The following is a 23722-nucleotide window of genomic DNA, read 5'->3' on the forward strand; positions in this document are numbered from 1 at the left end:
AGGAGTATGCTAGTAAGAAAATGATTATCTTCCCTGTTAGGACCTTACCTTCTCTCAATAACTATTTATGGACCTGTTCATTTTGAATTTATAAGGCAGATCTTCACTCTGATCCCATACCCCAGTCCACCAATTCTTCTTTCTTCCCATATGTCAGCTTTGATAACTTGATTTGCTTTGCTTCCCAGCCTAGACCTCATAGTCAGCTACTTTAGTAGAATTGCTAGCTCTCTGAACTCCCTTGCTTCTTTTTTTCTGCTGCTTCTATTTTGCTAATCTCTGCCTTTGGGGGTTATCTCTTTTCTTTTCTATTTCCAGGCTATCCTGCATTGCTACAGAGCATCACGTAAATACTGTTTCTGATTGACCTCCGTTAAAAAATCATGGAGTTGAACTTTAGCCTGACCCCTAGTGCTTGGTGTTCTGGGTTGTCTCATTTACTCTCTTGGCTTCAGTTGCTTTTTGTATGTGAATAACTGCCGTAACTATATCTCTAGCCCAGCCAGATCTCACTCCTCAGCAGCAAATGTGAATGTATATTGGAAGTGTCCATGTGGAAGTCCTGTAAATAATTCAATATACATAAAATTTAACTTATCTTAAATCCCTCAATCCCACCTGCCCCAGCTACCTCGCATAGTGGATGCACCCCATTCATGCAGTCTATGCCAAAAAACTGAGCTATTCTTAATAGTCCCTTTCACTTAACCTTCCATGTCTAATCACTCTCCAAATCCAACCAATTTGACCTGTAAAGCTCTTGACACATTTGTCTCCGTGACACCTAATTGAAGTCCATAGTCTTTGGTGGTTTTACCCTCCTTCCTATCCATTCCCCCACTCAGTCAATGTAATCTTCTAAAAAGATCATGTTACTTTCCTATTAAAACCTTTCACTTAACACCTGACTCTTTACTTTTAAATGCTTATGTTCCTTGGAATAAAATCCAATTAATGTCTTAGTTGATTTAACAACACTTTTGTGACCTGGCCCCTGATTACTTTTCCAGTTTAATCTATCAGTTAAAACTCTGCTTCAGCCTATAAGACTTTTTAGTGTCTTGTACCTAGTGCCATGTTCTCCCTTGCCTCTTATTACTTGAAAGGTAGTAGGAGTTTGAGAGAAAGTTGGAACTGCAAGCTTGGTGTACAGATAATAAAATTGTGCTTTTGCTTTATATAAGTTGGGAGTCAATAGTTATTTAGCCATGCCATTTCTTCTTGTATTCTTTATAAGCTTAAATTAAGGAAACTGGTTGATTATAAAATTGGCAATAAGACGTACTGAACTTGGGCTTCCCTGGTGGTGCAGTGGTTGAGAGTCTGCCTGCCGATGCAGGGGACGCAGGTTCGTGCCCCAGTCCGGGAGGATCCCACATGCCGCGGAGCGGCTGGGACCGTGAGCCACGCATGGCCTATGGGTCTGCGCGTCCGGAGCCTGTGCTTCGCAACGGGAAAGGCCACAACAGTGAGAGGCCCGCGTACCACAAAAAAAAAAAAAAAAAAAGAAGTACTGAACTTTAATTTCATGAGTGCTGTTTTTCTTACAGCCTGGGGTTCAACATTGTGCTTTATGGTTTGGGTTCTAAGAGAGATTTACTGGAAAGATTTCGAACCACCATGCTGCAAGATTGCATTCATGTTGTCATCAATGGCTTCTTTCCTGGAATCAGTGTGAAATCAGTAAGTTTTAAAAATGTTAAAAGGAACAACATCATATCCCCTGCCAATCCATATCCCCATGTTAATGAGGATGCTATTTCATATTCTGGAGCATTCAGTTTTTGTTTTTATTGCAATAGTTTTCACACTAGTAGGATTGCACAGTGCTTAAGATCATGTGTTTGGACTCAGAGGGTTCTAGCTTTGAATCCCCATCCTTGAATTTCCTATTTGGTAACTGATAATGTATTAAATCTTAGGGAAATGTTAGCTTTGTTTACTACATTGAATACCAACAGTACTTCTCTCAAGAATAGGATTATGGGGGACTTCAATTTTATTATGCTTTTATGTCACTTTAGTGCTCTAAAAATAATAAAAATATAAGAATGGTTTATAGTTCTTTGATCATTTTTACTCCAGATGCTCATATCTCTTCATCATTTGAAAGTTAATTTAAACCTTTTGAGTTCTGGATATTAACCAATGTAATATTCCTTTTTAAAAGTGTCTTTAATGTTTGGGTCCTCTTTCATTTGATAAATCTATAGTTTTCTAATATTTTTCATATTGTTAGTTTTTGGTTTTGTTTTGTTTTTACTACCTGCTTATGTTATATTTACACCTTTGCTATTCTTCCCTGTTTCCTTTTAGCGATAACTTATGCAAAGAAATGAATTAGATGTACTTAAGTACCAGTAGAATTTTTGAAGTGATTTTTCAGACTTAGTGGGAAATCCAAATTTATTTTTAATTTATTAAAAAGATTGGGGCTTCCCTGGTGGCGCAGTGGTTGGGAGTCCGCCTGCCGATGCAGGGGACACGGGTTCGTGCCCCGGTCCGCGAAGGTCCCACATGTGGAGCGGCTTGAGCCATGGCCGCTGAGCCTGCACATCCGGTGCCTGTGCTCCGCAACAGGAGAGGCCACAACAGTGAGAGGTCCACGTACCAAAAAAAAAAAAAAAAAAAAAAGGATTGGTTTGCTAGTTGTATTTATCCTACATGACAGAATAAGTTATAACTGATGTACCTCTTGCACTTTTATGACATAGATCCTGAATTCTATAACAGAAGAAGTCCTTAATCATATGGGTACTTTCCGCAGTGTGCTGGATCAGCTAGACTGGATAATAAACAAATTTAAAGAAGGTAACGTGAAGGAGATGCTCTGTAGTTTTAGGGTGAAGCTAAGCGTACTTATTTGTGTACTAGTATACATAAAATTGAGGATTGTTTTAATAATGACACTTCTCTCAATGCTGATTTAGATTTTGATTTCTTTAAAATCTTTTTCTGTGAACTTTTTCTGTGAACTCTAACTTACCTAACAGGAAAGAATTACTCCTGCTACCTTGAATTTATATAGCCAAAGCCTCTTTTTTTCCCCCCCAAAACCTTTTATTTCAGGATAATTTTCAAGTTTTGTTTGGCCAGTGTAAAGTGTTTCCAGTTAATTGGTACCTCTATGTCCGATAGTTTTATATTGTTTAATATGTTTATAAAGCATTCTTATCTTTATCCTGAGTAAGCATCAATGCATTTGAATAATTTCGTATACTAAAATCTGAGAAATGGGGGACAAAACATTTGTTGTTCTTTTGGTGTGAATGTTCTTGTTATATGAGCATTTCAGAAAATTAAAAATAAAATTATTTAGGGTCTAACAATTGTCATTTAGTCATTGCTTAACAATTAAATGGAGTAATTGGTTATGCTTAATGATTTAATGGATGATTTTGATATTGTTTGTACGCTCACTAAAATAGGTGCCTGAATCATTTTTTATATATATTTATATGTAGTTACTCTATTATATATAATCTGTATTATAATAAATATTTATATATTATATAATCTGTATTATCTAAATATAATTTATATTAAATAATTTATAATTGTATAAATCATATAAATGTTTTACATAGTTATAATATAGATGTTATATAATTATGAATTATATAAATTATAATTGTATATTACATATGTAATATAATAATTATATGTTTGTTTACATATAATTTAAATACTGACTATGGTAACTTCTAGAATTTAAGGAACCTTGGACTTTCAAAAATGTGTCATCTCAGAATCTTTGTCACTATATTGTCTCTCTTGTCCCTCTATCCCCAGTGGAAGAGAAATGTACTTATTCTCTTTAAAAGGCTCATCTTTTGTCATAAATGCCAATGTCCCATTTCTTACCAGCTCCTGAGGGACTTAGCAATGGCTTTTAAACATGTATAGAACTTCTTCCATCTTAAGAAAAATATTTACCTGATTCTACTGCCCTTTTACTCTATTTTATTTCCATATTTCAATATGATTTGAGAGCTTTTGAAGACATGTCCTGCCTTCTACTGTTTGTTTCCTTCTTAATTTCTTGCCTCTGTGCTACCTGAATTGTATGCTTGAAGATCACCTGTAATTTTTTTCATGCTAAAAACACTGACCTTGCCTCACCCTTTGTTTATGTTGATCTCGCCAGTATTTGATGGTGTTGACATCTCCATCATCCAGATTCTTCCTTCACTGACTTTTATGATATTTTACTTCTCTGACCTTCCTCATGCCTTGGGCAATATCCTAAGCCTCTCCCCTTCTTTTGTCTCTTGGCTTTTGTGATAACCAGGGTTTTCTATATTCTCTCTTAATGCTTAATGAGAACTCTTTTTTTTGGAGGAGGGGACGACTCCCTCCTTTATCCCACCTTGCAATTCAACATGCACAGATTCACCTCCAATCCGATATGTATCTTGCCTTATTTCCTATGCCGTATTAAAACTGGTTTCTTCATGGTCTGATTCAAGTGTTAACCATTCTGGTTAAGTCTCTAACTGCTCCAGTGTCTACTGATTTCCAATGAATTTCTTTTTTTTTTAAAGACTATAATAATGTCTTGCCTGTTTTATGAATGACTGACATAGCTTCTCAAATAAATTGCATACACCTAAGCAATAGTTCTTTTGTCCTGTGCTACTTTGATATATTCTTTAATACAGTCCCTGCATGTGGTAGGGGGCTTCACAAGTACTCACTGAAAATAATAATTGCATTCTCTTTCCTTTTAGAATCTTCTTTAGAACTCTTTCTTCTTATCCACAATTTGGATAGCCAAATGTTGAGAGGAGACAAAAGCCAGCAGATTATTGGACAGTTGTCATCTTTACGTAATATATACCTTATAGCATCTATTGATCACCTCAATGCTCCTCTCAGTAAGTTAAATATTACTATTTTTCCTTCTTGAGATATCAGTCTTTGAAAATTAATTTTCTTAATGTTGTCACAGCATTTTTATTGTTTTAAAGTATGCTTTTCCTTTGTTGTGTGTTTAAAGACATAGTTGCCAAAAATATAGGTGTCCTTAATCTGATTTAGAACATAATTCTTGGAAATAAAAATTTACATAGTAAAGGGTGTGTTTTACAGCTAAAGTTTCATGAAGGAGAGGAGACCCAACTATTATTTTGGTTTCTTTCTACTCTTCTTTGTGGAATTGCAACATTTATTTTATGCATTTAATTCAGACTTTGTGATAATCCTATAAAATAAAATGTTAAATTATTAAAATTTTTAAAAGAATGCCTTGGTAGTGCTAATAACTTGTATTTAATATACAAATAAAGATTCAGATGTTGATTGACAGTGAAATTAGATTGTGAGGTACTGATTTGGATGGGGAAATAGCAAAAATGAAAATTTTCAGGATTCACTTTTTATTTAATGCTTTCTGTTCTTTCCTAGAGTGGAATCTAGTAACAAGACAATATGAAAATAATTAGTAATTCTTGTTTTCTTTGATCATGTACTCTAGTGTGGGATCATGCAAAGCAGAGTCTTTATAACTGGCTCTGGTATGAAACTACTACATATAGTCATTATACTGAAGAAACCTCCTATGAGAATTCTCTTCTGGTTAAACAATCTGGATCACTACCACTTAGTTCCCTAACTCATGTCTTACGAAGCCTTACCCCTAACGCGAGGTAAGAATGAAAACTATAGTTTCTTTTTCAAAAAACTCTATATATTTTAAGATATGCCATACTAGGTTTTAATGGCTATACTAAAGTCCTTACTTAGTTTGCAGGATTGAGAGAAATAGTAGTAATAATAGTTGCCAGTACTGGATTATGCATTAGGCAGACTACTCAGTAGTAATAATAAATAATAATAATAAATATAATAATAAAGCAAGAGTACCAGCATTTTTGTTTTTAATAGATTTTTATGTTTCTGAGTAAGAGCATCTCAATGTTCATCATAGAGGAAAAAGCAGAATTTTGATGGATTTTACTTAAATTTGATAGTTATTTTTAATTACATATTGAACATTATGATTCAAACACAGGGCCCTTTACGTGAAATAGCTCATTTGATCCTCACAGCTCCTCTAAGGTAGATAGTAAAGGGCACAGAGATTTTGATCCAAATCTGCATGGTTCCAAAGCTCATCTGCTTAAATCTTGAACATCTTTGTATAGTGTCTCCAGTGAAGCCCTTCAGCAGCCTAACCAAGAGGCATACCTGAATTAATAAAAGCAATTAATAAAGGTTAAGGAAAGTTGTATACAGCATAAGCCAGGAAAAAATAAATTGCATAATTAACCTGTTGAAAAAAGGCGTTGAGTAGCCTCACAGGAGGCCACAGAGAAACGTAAGAGGCAAGTCCTGAGCATTCCTTTCCCAGCCAACCCCCTGCCAGTAACTCATACCACAGTGCAGTGTTAAAACTAGGAGACTGACATTGGCATAATCCAGAGAGCTTATTCAGATTTCACCATTGATATGTGCACCCATTTGTGCATGTGTGTGTGTTTAGGTCTGTGCAGTTTTGTCACGTGTAGCCTTGTGTAACTACCACAATCAAGATACGCAACTTTATCATCACAAGACTCCCTTGTGATGTTAACCCTCAAATGCTAATTTCAGTGAATTTTGTTACTGTATAAAGCTGTTTTTGTACACTTGAAGGTTATCATTGCAGTAATAGTGAAATATGTATTAAATGAATATCTAATCAAAATTTTTGATGGAATTGGGAATAGAAAAAGTGTTCATTTAATTTTACTATTATGCTTACTCCTAATGGACTATTGCAAGTTATTGCATATAAACTTGGGAATCCATGCAATGTAAATGCTCTAATGCAATTATTTTTTAGTTGGGCATACCTAAATGTCTGTGTGCTAGTCTCCAAAGCTTTTTTGGTTCATTCCGTACACTCCAATGTAATTTAGTCTTTACTTGGTATGAATGTGATTGATCAAAAAATCTTCACCAAAATTCAGCAGTGTAGTCAGTGGTAGTACTTAGTTATAAAGTGGTCATTCAGATGATCCAAAATATGCTTATAGAAATTATCTTCTAGACTGTCATAAAAATGAAAATGCAAAAGGTTTAAAATTTTTGCCAAATCCAGGGACTTCTGGGGAACTTGGTTTGTATAACACTGCTTCCAACCCAATAATTCTACTTGGTACACACTCTTACAGAAACAGTCCAAAGTATGAAAGAGTATTTATTTATAATTGTATTTAATTTAATAAATTAATATTTTTTATTAATTAAAATTGGAAGTAATGTGAACATCCAAAACCAGTAGGGAAATGGTCAGTTTGTGGTACGATAGATGAGCAGACATTAAAAACTTTAGGAAGAATTTTTAAAGACATGGGAAAATCAATAAGTGAAAAAGAGAGGTATAAAATGGTGTGTACCATATGTAAATGCATGAATTTATGTTTTCACACTGCCTTGTTCCACAAAGACTTGAGAAAGCAGCATATGCACGTATGATCTCCACATCAAATATTAGTGGCTGTTATTTTAAGGTTATGGGGTTAATATTTTCCTCTTTAGTTTTTATTATATATTACAAGTTTTCTATAGTGGACCAACCTGTAGTCTAAAAAAACACAAGTTGACCCTGAACAACGTGGGGGTCAATCCATGCCTAACTTACAGTCAGCCCTCCATATCCGCAGTCCCTCCGCATCCGCAGGTTCAACTCACTGGGGGCTGTGTGGTACTGTAGTGTTTACTGTTGAAAAATATCCACGCATAAGTAGACCCACGCAGTTCAAACCCGTGCTGTTCAAGGGTCAGCTGTACTCCTAGATTTCTTTAAAAGGAAATAAAAAAGCTTCTCCTTTTTAAGTAGACCAGGATACGATGTTCCTTGAGAAAGGAACAGAAGGTAATACAGACAGGCCAGGTGTTTCACACTCTTTGTGTATTTTACTATTAGCTGTTATCTTTGAATGTTAACATTGTGGATTTGAATTTCTGTTTGTTTTTTTTTTCCCTAGGGGGATTTTCAGGCTACTAATAAAGTATCAGCTGGATAACCAGGATAACCCTTATTACATTGGTATCCACTATATATTTTTAAATTTATTTATTTTTGGCTGCATTGGGTCTTCGTTGCTGCGCGCAGGTTTTCTCTGGTTGCGGCGAGCGGGGGCTACTCTTCTATGTGGTGTGCAGGCTTCTCATTGCGGTGGCTTCTCTTCTTGGGAGCACGGGCTCTAGGCGCACGGGCTTCAGTAGTTATGGCACGTGGGCTCGGTAGTTGTGGCTCGTGGGCTCTAGAGTGCAAGCTCAGTAGTTGTGGCACACGGGCTTAGTTGCTCCATGGCACGTGGGATCTTCCCGGACCAGGGCTCGAACCCATGTCCCCTGCATTGGCAGGTGGATTCTTAACCACTGCACCACCAGGGAAGCCCCATGGTATCCAATATTTATGATATTAAATTGTGTGACTTTTTGTTTCATCCCATAAATTATTTTTTCTAGAATCTAATAATAGCACTGCAGTTTTTCACAGCAGTGAATAAATGGTTTGCTCTGTGATATCGTGTCTGCCATATCGAAAATTTTCAAGCAGCCCTACAGATACACTGCTGAACAGGCTGTTTGCCAGTACAAATTGAAAGACAAATCCAGCTTAATTTTAAAATTTCCTGTGCCACCTATGGATGTGTGTCTTTCAACTACATATATTTCATATGCTGGGCATCTTAGATTTTCTTCCCCTTGAGTGAAATAATGTGTTAAATTTAAACACACATTTTAATAATCATTCAGCTCTCATTTGACTTACTAGTTCCCTCTTTAAAAAAAAGTCACCTTTATTCACACTGTTTAAAACTGTCCATGGGATTATGTCATACTTGGCCACAGTTGACTGCTTTCAACCAGTCAGTTCTCTTTTAGGAATGTAAGCCACAGTACATAACACCTAAGTATTCCCTAGCTTTGCTTCTTCCAGAGATACTTACTTCAACACTTACTGGCTGCTTTGACATACTTTGGTAATAGCACTTTTTTTCTGTGTTCTTCGGCATGGGTATCCATATATGGGGTCATGTCTTAAATACTGACTTACGTTCACATTATCTTTTGAACTCTCCAGGACTTTCTTTTCAAGACTTTTACCAGCAGTGTCGGGAGGCATTCCTCGTCAATAGTGATCTGACACTTCGGGCCCAATTAACTGAATTTAGGGACCACAAGCTTATAAGAACAAAGAAGGTGAGACTTTGCTGCTGTAGCATTGTGTGCCACGATTAGTGTATCTCATTTACTTAAGGACAAGTATGCCTGATTATGAAACTGAGGTTGCCTGATGGGTCACAAGGATCCATTTAGGCAGTGTGCCATTTGAGTTGTGTAGACAGAGAGAAGGTAAAAGTACTCTGCTTCAGAGTAGAGCAGGAGACTTACGACTTCTAGTCCAGAGTCACGGGCCATTAGAAATGAGTCAAATAACCCTATTTCCTTCTCCCTGTCTTCCTTCTACCCTATCATTAATCCAGTCTATATTTATTGAGCACTAACTTCATGTGAGATATTTCACTAAGCATTAGGATACAGAAGTTAGCAAAAACCTAATTTCTTTTCTCATAAATCTTAAAGTCTAATGGAGGAGATGGACATTTGCCAAATAATCACACACACGTAAAGTTTAAACTGTGGTGAGTCCTGTGATCAGAAGGGACGTGGTTCTGAAAGAGCATATTACAGTAGGTGGATTTGACCTAGTTATGGGTATCAGAAGAGACCACTGAGCTGAGACCTAGGAAGACTAGGAGATAACTAGTCAGACAGGGAAGGGAAGAGAATTCTAGGCAGGAACAGCATGTAAAGAGGCCCCAGAACAAAAGGCAGCCAGCATGACACAAATGAGGCTGAAAAGGGCTAGACTGTGCATGACTTTTAGGCCAAGGAAAGGGTTTTAATCTTTATTCTGAAATAATGGGGAGTCATTTAAAAAATTGTTCTGACAATGGTATGGAGAGTGGAATGGGGCAGGGTAAGATGGGGATTGCCAGAAGTCAAGGCACAGAGACCAGCTAGAAAGGTGTTAGCCGCCTGATGGTAATCTGGACTAAGGTAAAGAGAGAAGAGTGGTTGGATTCAAAATTGACAAGAATTGATGATAGATTGGATACGGGAGCCAAGGGAAAGGAAGGTGTCAAGAGTGATTCCTGGTTTCTGGCTTGCACATCCAGAGAGGTGGTGGGATCACTGGATGAGAAGCTGGAAGAGCAACATTTTGGGGGAGACATAGCATGAGTTCATGGTCTTATATGTTTGGACTTAACTCTGTTTGAGGTTCTTCTGAGATTTCCGAGTAGAGATGTCAGCTAGGCATTTGGATTCCTGGGACAAGATACCAGAGAAAAGATCTGGGCTAGAGATACAAGGTTATGATTCCTACATATTTAAGTTATAACTGAAACCAGGCATTGGTGAGACTATCTAGAGGGAGGACATATAGTGAGATTAGAGGGCCAAGAACTAAGCCTAGCAGTGTGACACTTAACGGCCAAGTAGAAGATAAGCCTGCAGAGGTGAAACAGCCACAGAGCCAAGAAGAAAACGAAGTTGTCACAGAAGCCAAGAGAAGCGTGTTTTAAGAAAGAACGGTCAGGGACTTCCCTGGTGGTCCAGTGGTTTAGACTCCACGCTTCCAACACAGTGGGCACGAGTTTGATCCCTGGTCAAGGAACTAAGATCCCACATCCCACGTGCTGCGTGGTGCAGCCAAAAAAAAAAATAACGGTCAGCAGTCTCAGGAGCTGCCGAGAGGCCAAAAAGACAAAGACTGAAGATACATAATGAATTTAGGAAACTGGAATTCCTTGGTGGGCTAAGCAAAAGCTCTTCTGGTGACCTGATAATGGTGGCAGTAGGTAGGCTGGCCTGGGTTGAGTGAAAAGCAAGGAAATGGAGACCACCATTTATAGACAACTCTTCTGGAAAGGTACCAGGGTTATAGGACGGATGGAGAAGAACGAGGAATCTAGTGAGGGTTATTTTAAAATGGGAGATACCCGAACCTATAGCCAATGGGAAGGATCCAGTTGAACAGGGACTAAAAGAACAGAGAAATCAGTGGTATAAGATTTTAGAAAGAGCAGGAAGGTGGAAAATAAAATACCCACCTTCTCATCCTTTAGTCTTTTCCACTATAAAGCGGCTTAACTATAAATTCAGTGTATTTAATAGATATATATGCCCGTGTGCCCTCTGGCCTTAATTTTTATACCTTTATATAAAATATTAATGAAATCAAATCAGTTTTTTGTTTAACCTACAACAGGATTCAAATATATCTCTTACGAATGACTAACATCCAGGGTATTCTTACATCTTTTAGGGAACTGATGGAGTGGAATATTTATTAATTCCTGTTGACAATGGAACATTGACTGATTTCTTAGAGAAGGAAGAAGAGGAATTTTGAAGCTCTCCTGTACTCTTGAATCTTCTGTGGAAGAGTTGTACCCCAGCTGCCACTCCTCTAGTCTAAAATGTTGTGTTTACATCCAATATTAGACTCTTTTTCCAATGTACAAGATTTAAAATTGGGAGGGGGAATGTCATCAATTAGAACCTTGATTATTAGCCTGGCTGCTGTACCATCCTAGTACTATGCAGTGGTCCTCAAGTTGGAGAAAATGTGCCTTTCATTCATTACCTCTCTGGAGACTTCTTGCTGGAAGGAACAGTGTGCTCAGGGACTATTTGGAGCTGGATGTTTTGAATTCTTTTATACCAGAGATGATATTCCTAATTTTTCGAGGGCCTTTAACACTCCTGGAGCTATCTGCAAATGTGCTTGTTCCAGAGTGTGGAAGTACAAAGACGTTGCAGCATCACGTAAATCGGCTTTATTTGCTATTCCATGTGTCAGAATTGAAGAGTATAATAGAGAAGGCAGATCATCTCTTACTGTTTCTGAAATGGCTTAACAAAAGGTGTAAGATTGGGGGAAAGTAGGTAATTCAACTTTCTCCTTTTGTATTTAGGCTACATGCTGATAGAGGAAGAAGGAGCATGATGCCATTCAGTTGGGAGAGTAGGAAAAACATAAAAGAGTATATAGGGTGTATGCCCATCCCAGAAAGCACGTGAACAGTAACAGATCGTGCTGCTCAGGACACTTAATGTCTGTGCCGTCACCTTCAGGATACAAGTTAGAAGCCAGGCTAGAGAAACACAAACCTGAATTTCATTTTAGTTATTTTTTCAAGGCAACAGAAAATAAAAATTTAACTATTCTTGTATATCAACATGTTTTTCTTTTCTTGAATAACATGCAGATGAGCAGCATATTAATGGCTGGCCTTAAATGAATTTGATTTCTCTATCAAGTAGGCCTAAAATTCACTGTAAGACATTTCAGTTTTTTTCCTTAAAATGACAATTTCAAACCTCTTAAATACTCAAGCCTTTTTTTCTCTTAGGAAAGACAAGAAGGTTAATCTCGGCCACTGGAGTCAGCTCATAGTCTTCACATACTCCCTGAACTATTTCATACTTGGAAATGAAATTCTTCATTAAAATATCACTGTAATATACTGCATCAGCATTTCTCACCCATTTCTCATCTTGTAAACCCCTTTTATGAAAATATTTCCCAAAATGATCAGAATTCTTAAAACCATTTCTTTGTGTCATATAATGAAGTAATTTTATTTTAAATCCATGCATTAAGGGGTTTAGTCTTAAGCATAATTACTAATCAAAATTTTAAATTTATACATGAATAGGATTCTAAAATTGTTTAATTGTACCAAAGGATATGCAATGAAAAGTGATTTTCCTTACCATCCCGATCCAGTCCCTTAGGCAGCCATTGACAGCGGTTTAAGCATTCTTCCCAAGGTATTCTATGCACATCTAAGGGTATTTGTCTGTATTTCTCATTTTAAAAACACAAATGGTGGCATATGATGCTTGCTGGTTTGCACCTTGTTTTTGTTTTTTGCTTAATATATTTAGTTTATTATAACTTACAGTATAAAAAAGTATATGAGGGGCTTCCCTGGTGGTGCAGTGGTGGGGAGTCCGCCTGCCGATGCAGGGGACGCGGGTTCGTGCCCCGGTCCGGGAAGATCCCACGTGCCGCGGGGCGGCTGGGCCCGTGAGCCATGGCCGCTGAGCCTGCGCGTCCAGAGCCTGTGCTCCACAACGGGAGAGGCCACAGCTGTGAGGCCCGCGTACCGCAAAAAAAAAAAAAAAAAGTATATGAAATCTTTAATGACCTAATGTGCAAACTTTGCATTTGCCCTTAAATATCTACTGGTTTATTTTTATAATTTTTGTGTCTATACTGTTTGCAAGCAGTATGTGTGAATAGTCTTTACTATTAATAAAGAAACCAATTTGGATATAACCATTTTTTTTCATTTATAGTACTGGGTTTTTTTTACTAAAGATATCTTGAAGTGCTTCAAAAGTTTTATGAGTGCATCTCACAGTTCTGATGGTGATCTTGACAGAATTACATGTTCTTCGTTACCTTGTTTCAACGTCAGTGTTGCTTCAGCTCTATCAGTTTGATTGCTAAGGCTCCAAACTTCTGCTGTTACTCGCTTCTCGCAAGACTGAACAGACCTGAAACCTTGAAAAATTTTTCTTGCTTCTTAATAAAATGGCTAAAATAGGCCAAAAAAGGCACAGGGGATGCAGGACAGACAGTTACACTCTACAAACTTGGCATAATACTGAATTCCTTAGGCAGGGAGTTCTAAACCAGTTCTTGTGATACTCCAGAAATTTAACTTTCTTAGCATCATGTTTGCCATTTTAATATGTGAACATGTCATTCATACAAAAGATCAGTAAGTTCGAGGGATGGTGCATAGGTTTTACTTAAAAAAAAAATTACTAACAAAACTTTAGAAATCTACAGTTGACCCTTGAACAACACAGGTTCGAATTGTGTGGGTCCACTTAAATGCAGGTTTTTTCCAATAGTAAACACTACAGTACTACACAATCCACGGTTGGTTGAACCCACGGATATATAAAGAGAAACAGCATACACAGGGAGAGCCAACTATAAGTTATACTTGGATTTTTTTACTGTGCAGGTCAGCACTCCTAAACCCCACATTGTTTAAGGGTCAACTGTATTCTTCCCCCCAACCAATTCAAACCTGGAGCCAGTAGCAAGTTCACAATGTATTTTCCTACATTCTAGGAGGTGAGGTGACTCTTCCAGCTTAGTCCTGAGTGGCTCTCAGATATAACAGTGAGTCATGAGAGTCTGCCTCATCACAGACTGTGTCTCCTAAAAGCCAAGGGATAAACTGTCATGTAAATGACTTTCTCAGGCTTTTTGTAATTATTTGATGTCTCTCCCTTAGGAGAGTCTCCCATACTTTAATTTTTCAAATTGCTGTTAAGCCATGTTAATTCATGTTTGCTGAGAACTTACTTAGAAGGCTCTATGCTAGGCAGTTGAGAGAATATGAAAATGTGATGTGAAATATCTAGTTGAGGTTTTAACAGCATTAAAAATTACAGTATCCTTAATGTGTTGAATAAAGTAAATTTGAAATAACTAACACTATGGAAAATATAACTTTAAGCATGAGTATAACAAAGCTCATTACCAAATTTTCATTATTTTGGCATATATCACTTGGGCCTCAAGTCTTAAGTATTTAGGTCCCCTAAATACCTTTAGCATCTTTACTTTTGCTACCCAAAGTGTGGTCCTCAAAATGGCAGCATCAGCATCTCCTGGGAACTTAAGAAATGCTTGGGCCCTTACTCAGGCATCTGAATCAATCTGCATTTTAACTAAATCTCCAGATGTTCTGGTACACATTAAAAGGTATGGAAAGCAATGATGTATACAACTAAGCGATCAACATGTTAAAGTTAACAGTTCAGAAAATTTGACAGCTGAAAGTAAATAATCTTGAGTGGTACTTTTTTAAAAACTGCACAGGAAGAAAAAAATAAAAATAAATCCTGCATAGGATGTGTTTGGGGGTATTTTTAATTATTTAGAAATGCTAGCATGCCAGTAAAGAAACTGGATTTAACATAAAATTACTTCACTGAGATCCTCACTGCCGTCATCAGTCAGTTACAGATGAAATCACATCACACCTTGAGTGTGCTATAAAGAAAAAAAGGAGGGTTTGAGAGCTACTGGCCTCAGTTTATTTCTTTGTCATCACCTCTGACCATACCTTCCCTGCGTTGCGCTTTCCACCATGACAGTAATTACTTGGGTCTACATGAATTAATTCCTTGGGATTTTCAATGTGCTGTGCTGTTTCTCTACTTAGTGCACTTGTTCAAGCTGTCCCTCTTGACTGAATTCTACCCCCTTTCCCCAGAAGACCTCCCCTGTAAACCCTATGCATATCTTTATCATAGTTACTTAAGAGTTTATTGTAACCGTCATCCAAATTTCTGTCCTATCCTCCCCACATCTCTATGGGCCCAGCACACAGAAAGTGAACAGTGAATGAATGAATGAAGCAAATACCATTAAGACAGTCTCTCAAAGCTGCTATCATCTCATTCTCTCTACTTTGACAAAGCTGACCATCTCATTGAAGCTTTCTACTTCCTGGCTTCTGACACTTAGCTGTTCTCCCACCTTTCTTGGTGGCTCCTCCAACTCTAACTGGGGGGCATTTCATAAGGCTCACTCCTATTATTTCTGTAGTGAATCAGTATTACAGATGAACCACCAAGAATAATTTATAAGTTAGGATCCCAAAGCCTCCAGGAGAAAAAAGATTGGTAGGAAGAGGATCCTACAAAGGAAATATAAAATTCTATGCTTCTCATCTTAGACAAATAGTATTTTAAAAGATTTGCTTTTGCCATTACCATAGTAACATGCTCAGTGGAGAAATTGGAAATATGTATAAAAGCATTAAAAAGAAAAAATGGGGACTTCCCTGGTGGCGCAGTGGTTAAGAATCCGCCTGCCAATGAAGGGGACATGGGTTTGATCCCTGGTCCAGGAAGATCCCACATGCCACAGAGCAACTAAGCTCGTGCGCCACAACTACTGAAGCCTGCGTGCCTAGAGCCCGTGCTCCTCAACTAAAGAGGCCACCGAAGTGAGAAGACCACACACCGCTACGAAGAGTAGCCCCCGCTCGCCGCAACTAGAGAAAGCCCACGCGCAGTAATGAAGACCCAACGCAGCCAAAATGTATATATATACATTAAAAAAAAAAAACCTCTCATCATACCCCCCAGAGAAAATCACAGTTAAAATGGATTTTTTTTTCCCTTCAGGATTTCTTCCATACCTCTTATATCAGTTCTGTCATCAATGTATTTGATTAAGATACACTGTAGTTAAGCACACAGGCTCTGGAGCCAGACTGCCTGAGTTTGTGTCCTAACTAACTCCATTACTTCCTAGCTACGTGGCCTTGGGCAAACTACTTAACCTCTGTTTCAGTTTCCTCATCTGTAAAATGGGAGTAACAATACTTATATGCTTGTTTATAAAGGATTGAAAGTGTTTATAAAGCACCTAGAAGAGTGCCTGGCACAAAATTAATACTGTATAAGTACTCACTAACATTATTTTGAAAGTTAACCATCTTTATATTGAATACATTACTAATAAAATTACAGGTGAGTTACCTAAAAAGCAATAAAGCAATAATTACATGAATAATGATCATGTATATTTAAAACAAAAAGCAAAACTCATCCTGAGGGACTTCCCTGGCCGTCCAGTGGTTAAGACGCCATGCTTCCACTGCAGGGGGCACTGGTTTGATCCCTGGTCGGGGAACTAAGATCCTGCATGTGGCACAGCATGGCCAAAAAAACCCAAAAAACTCATCCTGATAAATCTCATCCTGATTCTGAAATTTAGGTGGGAGGTTAGTGATCTAGGAACAGAAACATACAGATAGACCTTATCACCCTCCAGAGGCTACTACCTATATACAGGTGTTCTAATCCCAAGTTTTAAAGTTTATATGTATATATATATATTTTTTGGAAAAGTATATTTTTAAAATAACTAAGGACAGAGAGATATAGAATGACACATCCCATCTATAATTAAGCTAAGGAGATGATTACTTGAGCTACTGATATTTCCCAAGAATGTTAAGTAAACAGGTTTACTCCATCTTTCCTAGAGGTTATAATGAATACATATTATACAATATATTCTTTAATTTGTTCTTTATAATAATTGTTCTTTAATGGTAATTATATTATTGTTTTTACCTTCTGAGCTACAGAACATCTGGTGAAGCAGATCAAGAAACCAGAAATGATAATGTACCTTCTAAGACATTCTTTCAGAAGGATACCCCACTGATTCATGTGATGCATTTGAGCTGGGAGCCGTTCGATTTGCAGATTGTGTCATCTGGTTGTTCCTGCATGCATTATACCACATGAAGAGGGTCCCTGTCTATTTCTGACACGATAATATTAATCTTATTCTCCAAGTAAGCATCCAGCATATCTCGAAGATCAGAAAGAAAGCCTCGTTCAGTGTTGCTATGTTCACAGAGGATCACATTTATTCCTTGGGAAGCAGCATCTAGAACATCATGATGGGACATCTCACCTGCCAACAAAAGAAAGAATAAATATTTAAATATTAGACACAGAGTCTGAGGAATGCTGAACCATAACAGCAGAAATACCAACTTTGCATTCTGTATGAAGCAAATGTAGTACACCAGAACTTTACATATAAATCTAGAAAGTTATATGCATGTTTCTTACATGTCCTCCAATTTAAAAAGAGATACGGAATTCCAAATTCTTTCTCCTTGGCAGATCCAAGGCAAGTAACCAAATTCACACATCCAACAGTATCTAATACTGCCATAACTAGACCTGTAGAAACACCCATTCAAAATGTTTCCACAATAAAATAAATGACCATTGCTAAGTAAAATGGGGCTTTCAAAAAGTTTCTTTCTTATGTAACTATTAAATAACAAATACCTCAAGAAAATCCTAGGCTTACAGTGATGTGAAGCCCACACACTGCAACGAAGAGTAGCCCCCACTCGACGCAACTAGAGAAAGCCCGTGCACAGCAACAAAGACCCAACGCAGCAATAATAAAATATAAAATGAATAAATAAATCTTTAAAAAAAAGAAAATCCTAGGCTTACTTCCCAGAGACTCCTTTACACTTTGTGAGTACCAAAATTTTCAGCATCAACCGTAGTCTAATTCATAAGGATGAAATGAACTTAAGGTTATTTCTAAATTAAAAGCAAGGTATTTTCCTTTGACTTAGGCAAAACGCCTAGGTATTTTCCTTTGACTTAGGCAAAACACCTAGAAGTTACTGGTGGAAGAGGATCTCATCTTTTGTGAAAAGATTTTGGGAAAACTCAAATGTTTTGAATTTTAAAAAACACCATGTATGAATCTGATGACTTCCAACTTAAAAGCAAAAATATATTATGCACAATTTGGCTTGTTCATAAAAAGCATAATTTTGAAATAAAAGACATAAACGCATTAAAAAAATGGTTCTTAGAAAAAAAAGCCCCCCTGCCCAAATCTTCAATTCCCCACACTCCCCCCTACCCAAATATGCATCATTTCATTATAAGGAATAGTTTTTATTCAGGTACCTTTTAAAACATCTTAATCTAAGTAACAGTAGAGAAAAAGTAAAAGGAGAAAAAGACACTAGGGTGGCTCAGTTAGAAGTCATGCTTTAGGAAAGACAATCTGGCTGCCTGGACTATTATAAATGCACTGGCTGGAGAAGGCATGGAAGTGGAAAAATCCATAAAGACCCTGCAGTAACACCAGAAGACAAAGGAAAGAAAAGGCTGGCTCAGGATGGCAGCTATGGGAAAGAAAAAGCAAATCAAAGACAATTCATATTTGCAAGGAGCAATCTCGCCATCTGCTGGTCTTTCTAGGATATTACCCTTTGTGACCTAACACATCAAGCTCAAAGGAAGGGTGATGAAACCGGTCTATTGGCTAGGGCTTCCCATCCCTGAAGTTATATTCAAAGTGATGCCTCACAGACCGTAGACATCTTAAGTTAGCCAGATAAGAAGATATTTTCTGTTTCCCCAACTAACAAGATAGGAAGGACATTTTAACATTTTGGAACTGTGTGAATTTATCTTATGTACATATTGCTTTATAATAAAAAAACTAATTTAAAAAGTCATTATTTATGAAGAAACAGACACTCCAAACTGAGAGATATACAACAAAGCAAATGGCCTACACTCTTCAAAAATGTCAGTGCTCTGAAGACAAAGTGTAGAACTATTCCAGAGGTAGTGTGTGATCATGGATTGGATATCAACCTGAAATCATCACAACATGGTCATATAAGAGAACATCCTTGTTCTTAGGAGATACAATGCTGAGGTATTTAGGGGTAAAATGTCACCGTATCTGCAATTTATTACAAAATGGTTTGGGAGGAAACATGTAAATATATAAATATAGGTATGCATACACAAATATATACACATATATTGTATGATATGTTAGAGAGAAAATGTACAAATGTGGCAAAATATAACCATTAGTAATCTAGGTGAAGGGTATACAGGAGTTCATTGTACTATTCTTGCAACTTTTCTATAGGTCTGAAATTCCTTCAAAGTAAAATGTTAAAATTTTAAAATAGAAACACCATGTTGTAAGATATCAAATTGCCTATACACTGAAAGTTTATTTCAATCTGGTATAAATTTGAGGGCTTATAAAAATCTTACCTCTTTTGAAGGATAGAAAAGAAAACAGGTAATGGTCACATACATTTTTAGTTGGTTCAAAAAATACATCATGCTTGCTCAGATGCTGCACCTCTATACTTAGGGATGTGACAATGTTTCAAGTGCAGCAGCCTCTGTAAGGGGGTGTGCTAGACAATAAGGCATGGGTGTGGGTGGCAGGAGAAGCCTTAGTAATGGAGGGCCCCATTATGGAGAGTAGCCAAAGGAACAGCCAGGGGCTTAAGACCCTTGAGTCTAGTTCTAGAAGTGGGAAAAGTAATCTTTAACCCCCAGTCTCCTAACCCTCAGGAGGCGCAGAGGTGGAAATACCGCTGGTAGCAGCAGTGTACAAAGTGCCTCCAACTCCTTGGAGGAATGATGGGCCAAGTTACCAGTTAGGTATTACCCACAAGGACAGAGTATAAAGCCTGGGAGCCAAACAATTAACGTCCAATAAGAAATGCATACTGTAGGTTAAGAACAAAGTGACAGGAATCGGGAGAGGAAGTCATGACCACCAGGGGCAGGAGCTGGACACTGTCAAGAAAAAGCTTCTCAGGGGAGGTGTCTCTGAGCTTTTACCACTAGAAGTTTAAGAAAGGGGCAGGGCTTCCCTGGTGGCACAGTGGTTGAGAGTCCACCTGCCGATGCAGGGGACGCGGGTCCGTGCCCCGGTCTGGGAAGATCCCACGTGCCGCGGAGGAGCTGGGCCCGTGAGCCATGGCCGCTGAGCCTGCGCGTCCGGTGGGGCAAAGAGAAGACATCTTAGCCAGGGAAAACAGCATGAGCAAAGGCTGCATGAAAGAGGATGAAACATTTAGGCTTCACCAGGACAGCTGAAGGAGATCACTGAAGGGTTTTTAGCCTGGATAATATTATCCACCATCATATTTGTACTTTTGAAAGTTAGGTTTGTGGGAGTGTGTAGAAGATTAAGATTAGAAGCTTGATGAAGTACTTCAGGTAGAGGATGCCCGGATGGAGATACAGAGAAAAGTTCTAGAAAGATTTTGGAGTTACAACTGATAGAAACTGATGATTGTCTTTACGGCTGAGTAAGAGGAACCATTTTCTACCTAAGACGACAAGGTAGAAAGTGTCCCATTAACTTACATATGAAATCTGAGAAAATCATGTTTAGGAAGAAGTTAGGTTAAATAAGTGCTGAACATCAGTTTTTTAGATAATCTAATTGTTTAACGATTTTTTCCCCTCCACAAAGAATATGGTATGTTCCCAATTTTGGCATAGTCCCTATTTATTTCAGGTTCAAGTAACAGATCCATCTATATGTCAGATGCTGTCCTAAAGCCTGCTATTATTAGATCCATCTATATGTCAGATGATGTCCTAAAATATGCTTTTTTTTTTTTTTTTTGCGGTACGCGGGCCTCTCACTGTTGTGGCCTCTCCCATTGCGGAGCACAGGCTCCGGACGCACAGGCCCAGCGGCCATGGCTCACGGGCCCAGCCGCTCTGCAGCATGTGGGATCTTCCCGGACCGGGGCACGAACCCATGTCCCCTGCATCGGCAGGTGGACTCTCAACCACTGCACCACCAGGGAAGCCCTATGCCATTTTTTAACTTGAAAAAAAATAAACCAAGGTAGGGAAGGAATGCACAAGAAAAGGGTAGAAAAAAGATCCAAAGGCTGTCCTACCTGTGAGGTAGAGATCGGCCTCTGTTCCCTGAAGGACACTGCTCCCAGAACCAGCACACACGGCCACGACTTTGACTGCGGACTCTTCCAGATAAAGGAAACAAGAGGCCACTACTTTATAATTCCCCTTCATTTTAATATTATAATTTGTACAGAGAATCCTAAGTGTAATGCAGATTTCACTCCTAGTCTCATCACCAGTACGTGAATTTTGCTTACCAAGTTTTAAAAAATAATAAAAAACATCTTCACATAGGCAAACAGACTATTCCTTGGCATTGCAGAGCTAACCCAAGGCAGCATTATTATTCCTTCAGATGTACGTTGCTGCAGAAGCCCACATAAGGCACCCCTGAAGAGTATCAACCACTATTAGCACTAGGCTTTGGGCTTCACTGCAATGCTACTCAGTAAAGCAACCTCACCCGGGTCTCCAGGTAACAGTGAGAGGTAAGCACGTAACTCTGTTCCCAGGTAAGGAAGCTAAGGAACTAAAAGGGCTAGTTAGAGGATGCTATGAATGGATTTGACACACATTTTTTTTAATATCGTATTGATCCTGAAAGAGCATCCTCTGAAGAGTGAAATACAGAATCTTTCAAGCCAAAAGTCAATAAGTGTTTAGCACTTAGGTTTCTAGAATGGACACTTCATTAGTGGTATTTCAAAAGAGTGGCACTGGAGCTGGTCAGAAGTCCAATCCCATCTCTGCCACCAACGCTTTTTGGAAACAAACACTCATGAGTTGTTTGATCTAGCTGTGGACTTTGGATAAGTTTCTCTCCAAACCTCAATTTTTTTCACCTGTACAATGGGAATAATAACACCTCCCAGACAGCTAACGATGGCCAGCATTTACTGCACTTAATGTGTGCCAGTCACATGAATGATACCACCACCTCGATGAGTTAGGTTTTATTATTTCTGCAGTTTTTACAGACGAGGCTACCAGGACACAGGGGGTTAAACAGCCTGTCCAAGTCATGCAGCAGACAGGACAAACGTGAACCCAAGGCGTTCAGATTCCACACTCATAACACCTGCGCTCTACTCGCTGCCTTCACAGTGGGAACTCACATACTCAGGACACTAGGTACAGTGCTAGGCTCACTGCAGGGGTCCAACAAATGTTCTGTCCGTTCCTTTTGTTACCCAAAATACTGGGGAAAGCCAAGAGAAAAGGCAGTGGCTACAAAACTCAGAAACTGCACTGGATCACATCACTTAGCACTACCTCACTATAAAATATTGCCAGTATTGTAAAATGTAAGATTTGCATTGTAACGGGAGCAATCACAATTTCCAGCTTTCTTCCTGGATATTGGTAGGATTGCACTTCATGCTCTCCCTGGGTTGAGTAATTCTGGACAATGAATTGAACAGAATATGTATTTCCAGACTAGAATGTTTAACTGATGGTTTGAGACCCTCCCTCTGCAACAGTAACCAGTCTACAATGAGCAAACTTCCCCCACCGATTTGAGATGAATGTGGAGTGTGCCTGAGAAATAAATCGTGTTTAGGCCAATGAGATGTATATCACAGTATAACCTCAACCACCCTGATCGATAAAGTAAAGCAGTCATCTCCTGTGAGCTGCTAACACGTTTCTTAACACGTTTCTATCATCTATACTGACACAGCCAAGAGTTTCAATTTTTGCCCAACAGTATCAGTGAGTATACTGGACAAATAAAGGAGACATATTTACCTAAGGTCTTCCCTACTCCAAGAGCAAGGCGAACATGAGACAGTTTTAGGTGCCTTTTGATTTGCTCAATCATGGTTGCCAAGGAGACAGACTCATCCAGGGTGCATAACCGTCCCATCCCAGTATGTAGAAGCAGAGGCTGAAGAGAAACAAATTAGAAAAACTGTACATCACCAGTCCTAGAAACCAAATCCATAGAACAGACAGCAAATGCCGAGATCAATAAAACAAGCATATTGGGCTTCCCTGGTGGCGCAGTGGGTGAAAGTCCGCCTGCTGATGCAGGGGACACGGGGTTCGTGCCCCGGTCCGGGAAGATCCCACATGCCGTGGAGCGGCTGGGCCCGTGAGCCATGGCCGCTGAGCCTGCGCGTCCGGAGCCTGTGCTCTGCAACAGGAGAGGCCACGACAGTGAGAGGCCCGTGTACCGCAAAAAAAAAAAAAAAAAAGCGCATATTATCAGCTTGCTATAAAACCAGCTCCAGGCTAAAATTTGGGGATGCAAACCTGACAAAAACATTCTCTGACTTCTAGGAGCTCAGTCTCCTGGGAAGGCAGATGTTTAAACAATGAAAATAAAAGTGTTTTTAAATACAAAGTAGGTATTGTTTTTTTCTGGGAGCACAAAGGAATGACAAAATAAATGAGTTGAGACTAGGGGAGG

General features: G+C 38.5%; 2 protein-coding genes across 8 annotated transcripts in view; one reads left to right on the forward strand and one right to left on the reverse strand.

Annotated features, from left to right (window-relative positions):
* Positions 1-19091, forward strand: part of ORC2 (origin recognition complex subunit 2) — a 56365-nt gene extending 37274 nt beyond the window's left edge. For 2 of the 3 annotated variants that reach the window (XM_030855057.2, XM_030855065.2), the window contains exons 12-18: positions 1551-1683; positions 2715-2811; positions 4731-4877; positions 5477-5648; positions 7974-8035; positions 9080-9198; positions 11330-13368. In XM_030855057.2, coding sequence (XP_030710917.1) covers positions 1551-1683; positions 2715-2811; positions 4731-4877; positions 5477-5648; positions 7974-8035; positions 9080-9198; positions 11330-11416 — 817 coding nt within the window. In that variant the 3' untranslated portion in view covers positions 11417-13368. Of the gene's footprint in view, positions 1-1550; positions 1684-2714; positions 2812-4730; positions 4878-5476; positions 5649-7973; positions 8036-9079; positions 9199-11329; positions 13369-17204 lie in introns of those variants that run through there. The other variant, XM_060302076.2, reaches the window with a different exon arrangement.
* The window catches only part of NIF3L1 (NGG1 interacting factor 3 like 1), a 26191-nt gene continuing 8266 nt past the window's right edge, over positions 5798-23722 (reverse strand). For 2 of the 5 annotated variants that reach the window (XM_030855120.2, XM_060302077.2), the window contains exons 5-7: positions 23059-23197; positions 21348-21431; positions 6216-17539 (exon numbers count right to left, since the gene is read on the reverse strand). In XM_030855120.2, the coding sequence (XP_030710980.1) occupies positions 17355-17539; positions 21348-21431; positions 23059-23197 (408 nt within the window). In that variant the 3' untranslated portion in view covers positions 6216-17354. Of the gene's footprint in view, positions 6190-6215; positions 17540-21347; positions 21432-23058; positions 23198-23722 lie in introns of those variants that run through there. The other 3 variants (XR_009564568.2, XR_009564569.2, XM_060302078.1) reach the window with 3 other exon arrangements.

This window comes from Globicephala melas, chromosome 7, assembly GCF_963455315.2.
Source record: "Globicephala melas chromosome 7, mGloMel1.2, whole genome shotgun sequence".
NCBI lineage: Eukaryota > Metazoa > Chordata > Mammalia > Artiodactyla > Delphinidae > Globicephala > Globicephala melas.